The 5712-nt window shown below is 47.8% G+C and overlaps 1 protein-coding gene across 2 annotated transcripts in view; it reads left to right on the plus strand.

Annotated features, from left to right (window-relative positions):
• Nucleotides 1–5130: 5130 nt before the first annotated feature.
• Nucleotides 5131–5712, plus strand: part of LMTK2 (lemur tyrosine kinase 2) — an 80383-nt gene continuing 79801 nt past the window's right edge. The window contains exon 1 of one of the 2 annotated variants that reach the window (XM_024745262.1): nt 5131–5519. In XM_024745262.1, coding sequence (XP_024601030.1) covers nt 5438–5519 — 82 coding nt within the window. In that variant the 5' untranslated portion in view covers nt 5131–5437. The remainder of the gene's footprint in view (nt 5520–5712) is intronic. The other variant, XM_024745263.1, reaches the window with a different exon arrangement.

The raw sequence follows: 5712 nt of genomic DNA on the forward strand, positions 1-5712 counted from the left end.
CATGAGCAGCCACCAAGGGGGCTGGGCAGCAGGGAACTGTGTGCCAGGATGACGCAACTGCCAGCATCACCTTGGACCTGGAAAGATGTGCTATACCCTGGCTGCTGGGGCCCCGGAGGGCATGCCTGGTCCGTAGTCTTCATAGTGGGAGGTGACCTTCCTACTACCAAGATTCATATCATGGGGGTTTCTCAATATGGGAAGGAATTTAGCTTCTGGGCAGGCCAAAGAGAAAAAACCCAAGTATTCATCCCAGGAGGAGAATCTGTCTTTCGCAACAGATTTATTTTATTGAGCAACTATTGCCTTCAGGGTAATATTTGCTTCCCCACCTCCTCTATTCTCCCATCCCTACCTCTGTCCCCACCAGGAGGCACCCCCTAATAGGGCCTCTCACCTGAGGGGCGCACATAGGGCAACTTGGCTCCCAGCTCATATTCACAAAAGTCCTTCAGTGTTTGCTTTTGACATTATTCAGTTTTGATTTTGAGACTCGCAAGGACTCTGGAGCCAGGCTGCCTGAGTTTGGATCCTGCCTCTGCCACTTACTAGCTATGTGACCTTGGCTAAAGTACTTAACCCCTCTGTTTCTGTTTCCTCTTCTGTAAAATGGGAATGCCAATAGCTTACACCAGTCACAAAAAGCCACATATTCAATGATGCCATTTATAGGAAATGTCCAGATTAGGTAAATCCATAGAGACAAAAAGTAGATTTGTGGTTTCCAAGGACTAGAAGGAGGGGCGTGATGGGGAGTGACAGCAAATGAGTGCAGAGCTTCTTTTAGGAATGATGAAAATATTCTAAAATTAGATAAAGTTTAAAGAGTTATCACAAAATGCTTAGAGCAGTACCTGAAATATAGAAAATGATTTGTAAGTCATTGTTAAGGAAAACTCACTTTCAGATGAAGGCATTCACCCTGATGAGCTTGGGGAAAATATGCTCATAATGTAATTTTAAAGTGGTATTCCATTCCTGAATCTCACTGTCTGTCGGGTACTTTTATAAATCCTGTAATTATCTTGGGGATAGCATTGTGCATTCATTCATTTTTACCATATTGGGGCCCCACCTCCATAAATGGGTGGTGGCTCAGGGCTCTGAAAGGCCGCCACATCTGGCGAGCTGTCCTTGACTCAGTCAGCTTTAGACACAGGATCTAGAAGGCAACAGAAGGTGAGGACTTCATACAAAGGCATTTAGAAGGAGAGTTGAGGATGAGGTGTGTGGCCTTTGTTTCATTGGCAGAGAACTAGGAAGAGGTGCTTTCCAAGCTGCATGGTCTCTTTATTTGCTCAAAGCTGAATTAAAGTAATGCAACCACAAAAAGGATTCAAGTCAGCAAGCGGCAGTCATAGAAACCCTATGGAGGGTGCCCTATGGCAAGACCACTAGTGCGCATAACTAGGGCTCTCTGGGAGGAAAAGAGCCTTGATTAGTAATGTTTGCCAATTTCCGTGGTGTAAATACTCAGGCTATAGACATGATATCACTGGAGTCAGAGTTGGCAAGAGTTGTGCTGTAGTACAGTATTATATAGCATTTCTGCTATACTATATAGCTACAACAGATGTAAACAACCTCAAGGGCTGCCCTGGGGGCGCAGTGGTTGGGAGTCCGCCTGCCGATGCAGGGGACGCGGGTTCGTGCCCCGGTCCGGGAAGATCCCGCATGCCGCGGAGCGGCTGGGCCCGTGAGCCATGGCCGCTGAGGCTGCGCGTCCGGAGCCTGTGCTCCGCACCGGGAGAGGCCACAACAGTGAGAGGCCCGCGCACCGCAAAAAAAAAAAAAAAAAAAAAAAAAACAACCCTCAAAGCATAGATAACAGTAAATGTAGCAAAATAATTGACTTTTTAGTATTTATAACCTTTGCTTTTTAATAACAACTTTGAGATATAATTCACAAACCACAAAATTCACTCCTTTAAAATGGATTTTAGTATATTCACGACGTTGTGCAATGATCACCATTATTTAATTTTAGAATATTTCCAACACCCCCCAAAGAAACCCCATACCTATTAGCAGTCACTCCCCATTTCTTCCCTTGGCCCTAGGCAACCACTAACCTAATTTCTGTCTCTATGGATTTACTTAATCTGGACATTTCATAAAAATGGAATCATACAATATACCTTTCGTGACTGGCTCTTTTCACTGAGCATAACGCTGAGGTTCATCTGTGTTGATTGGTCTCACTGAGGTTCATCTGTGTTGTAACACATATCAGTACTTCACTCCTTTTTATTGCTGAATAATATTCCATTACAAGGATATACCATATTTTGTTAATCCATTTATCGGTTGATGGACATCTGCATAGTTTCCACCTTTTGGCTATTATAAATAATGCTGCTATGAGTGTCGGTGGACGAGGTTTGATGTGGACATATGTCTTCAATTATATTAGGTGTATATCTAGGAGTAGAATTGTTGGGTCATATGGTGACCCTACGTTTAACATTTTGAGGAACTGTCAGACTATATTCCAAATCAGTTGCCCATTGGCATCTCATTTCCTAAATTTTTCTTTTACATTTTCAATCAGCCATCTGGTGTCACTGGCTCGGCAAGCTGCAATGTTAAACAGTTGCCACTAGTTGTTTTCAACAAACTGGGGGTAGTGCTGTTTGCACTAAGGGAGTTCTGAATCCTGTCAAATAAAGACAAATCCTGAGAATGATGCCTTTCTAGGGAGCTGCCTGACAGGTCAAATAGTGACAGTTTTCTGGGGATGCAGCTTTCGGGAGAGCTCCAAACCTGTTCTGTCCCCTCCAGTAGCTTAGCTAGGCTGTTCATTTTCACAGCTACCGTGGTTGTGAGGTTGATGTTTTTCAAGACTACCACGGAGATGGGAGAGAAGAATGTGGCTACAGCAAGTGAAAACACCGCAAAGCTCACAGTTTTTACTGAGGTCAGCCATTTTTCTTTAATAAATGCTCCTTGTGATGTTGCAAACCTTTGGCTAATTTCTAGAGTTCTGAAGAAGTTGATTTTGACAATTTTTGCTAGTTTTCTCATTGCTTTCCATTCTGAAAATGCTTCTCTTTATTACTTTTGTTTTTAATATAATTTATTTAATTGCAAGTTTATATAAATTAATTTTCAACAATGGCTGTGTCTAACAACTGGCATGCAAAATTCCTGAAGATTTGACAATTGGCTTTCACAGGCTGGTACCAGCTGGCTCCAGTATACCACTGACAGGACCCTCACAGATGCACCCATTTGATCCAGCTCAGCCCTGCAAACATTTAGGGTGCTCAGAGATGCATGCTTATCCAGTACTAAACTGAATCCATATCCCTTGAATCCAGCCCTCAGCCAGAGCTTGCTGGCAGGACAGACAATGCCTGTAGAATCATCCAAGTGATGGCTTGGCATGCAAGAAAAATTGGAAAAGGCCGAGCACAGGTGAGAACAGCTATAGAAACACTGAAAGATATTGCTTCTCATCTTAGGGATCTAATCCCAAATTGTGCCAAAGGTTGTTTTCTGATTCCTAGAGGAAACTAAACAAAGCAAACAGGTTCTTATTTGCTTTATAAATTCTCTAACTGGAAGTCTTCAAGAGAATCACTGGGCAAAGATGTGAGCAGTGAGGTAGGTGCTAGGTTAAAGGTTTCCATTAGACACCGCCCGAGGAATGTGCACCTTAACCCTTGCTCTGTGAAGTGGAAAGGAAAAAAGTTTAAAAAAAAACTTTTCAGCTGGTCGATTAATAACGAAACCTGCTTTGGGATTGTGGTCTGACATGTGGTCGTTGGAGCTCACTTTAATTATGATTAACAGCCACAAGGATTATGAGTCAGGGCTTTGGTTGGGCCAGCACTGCTGCACACAAATCCAGTGACTCCCCACGGGAAACAGTGTGAGCATTCCCTGGCTTTCTCAAACTCAAAGTCCGGCGCTTCCTGATCCAAGGAGAAGCACAACAGGGTGATTGTGGCTCTTTTCCAGACCTTTGCCTTCCTTTCCTTTCCCACATAGAGATCAGCAGACAGCCATATACGCTTTAACCCAGCACTTCCACGTTCCAGCTATTTGTTTACTTAGGTGTTTATTGGCTTGCCTTAATCATTCAACAAATATCCCCTGGGCGTGGTCCATGTGTCCACACGGGGTTAGCCCCCCACAGAGAGCTGGCATTTGGGATGGACATTTGAGGAGTCCGGAGAATTGGGGAGGCTCCCCCGTGCTGCTCCATCTGATAAGATTCAAAACAGTCCCTCTCATGCACAAACTGGACTCTGGGTGCATTCTCCGGAAGAGCCCAGCATTTTCCCAGCCTCCAGGCTTCTGACCATTGTCACTTCTACCTGGAAAGTATTTTTTTCTCTACCCTTTCTGCAGAAGGATGCTCTCCTCACGTGTTGGCTGAGTCTTGTCACTTGGTGGGAAGAGGCGGGCACCCAGGAATTCTGCTTTGGAGAATTCCTACTGGATCCACCCCCAGAGGACACGTGCACAGTTCCTGTCCTTAGGGAACTTACAGGGACAATAAAATATGGCATCTGGGATAGCAGTCTGTCCAGGGCCAGGGAGGGGCACTAGGAGTTGCTAGTCATTTCTCCTGCGGTTGGGAGAGGTCTTCTTAGATGACATCATTCTTCAGGTGAGTCTCGACAGTGGAAAGGGAGTGTGCCAGGTGGCCAAGAAAGGACAGGAAGGGAACTCTTGCCAAGAGGAACAGCTTGAGCTCAGGAGCTGAACTAGTGGGTGCGAGGGGAGAGGTATTCTATTCTTGTTGAATTGAAATAAAAAAGCCCAAAGCTCCTTGGTGGCTGATAGGTCAACCTAAGAAGAGTCTAAAACGTCTGTTGCAAGTAAAAAAGGCAGAAGACAAAACAGGCCTATTTTTACACGTTTTGAAATACTGAGAAAAAAATTCAGAATGCATTCTGGATGCTTTTCATTATCTTCTTTATACTTCCCTTTTTAAAAAATTGTAAAATAATTGCTGGCATCACCTGCTGCTCACCCACTTCTTGGTCTGCAGGGGGCGCACCGGCGGCCACCCTCCCTCAGCCAGGGTGATGGGCGGGGCCTCCCAGGCGGGTGTGGAGCTGACGATTGGCGGGGTGGGCTGTCTATCACGGCGTCCCGCCCCCCCCACCTTACGTCACATGACGCAGCCCATCATGGCGGTGGGAGCGCGGCTGCACTGGCTCGCGGCTCCGCAGAGCTGCTGCCGTTGCTTCTGTTGAGAGGCGGCGGCGGCGGCGCAGGCGGGCGGGCAGGAAGGATGGTGTTTCTGTGGTTGGAGCGGTGGGTGCGGACCAGGATCTGGGCTGAGGTTTGGCCGAAACGACGTGTGCTCAGGAGCAGCCGGCGCGGGTGCCGCTGAGGCAGCGGAGGGAGACAGGACCGACTGACGGACGGACGGACGGAAGGCAACCCGAGAGCCAGTCTCCGGGGCTGCGCCGTGGGCGAGATGCCGGGGCCCCCGCCTTTGCTGCTGCTGCTCCTGGCCGCCGGCAGTGCCGGGGCCGCGCCACTTCCGCAAACAGGTGCAGGTGAGCGGGCCCGAGGCAGGGACGGGGCTGAGGGGACCGGGCTGCGGGGCCGCTGCGACGGGGGTGGCTGGGAAGGAGGCTGCAGGCCCGGTCCGGCCTCGGCGCCGAGGAATCGGAGGGCCTGCCGGGGCGGGAGGCCCGGGGAAACCAGTGATTAGGGAGATTTTGCAGCACGGACGTGTGTTGGGCGGGG

Source organism: Neophocaena asiaeorientalis, unplaced genomic scaffold (assembly GCF_003031525.2).
Source record: "Neophocaena asiaeorientalis asiaeorientalis breed wild unplaced genomic scaffold, Neophocaena_asiaeorientalis_V1.1 scaffold461, whole genome shotgun sequence".
NCBI lineage: Eukaryota > Metazoa > Chordata > Mammalia > Artiodactyla > Phocoenidae > Neophocaena > Neophocaena asiaeorientalis.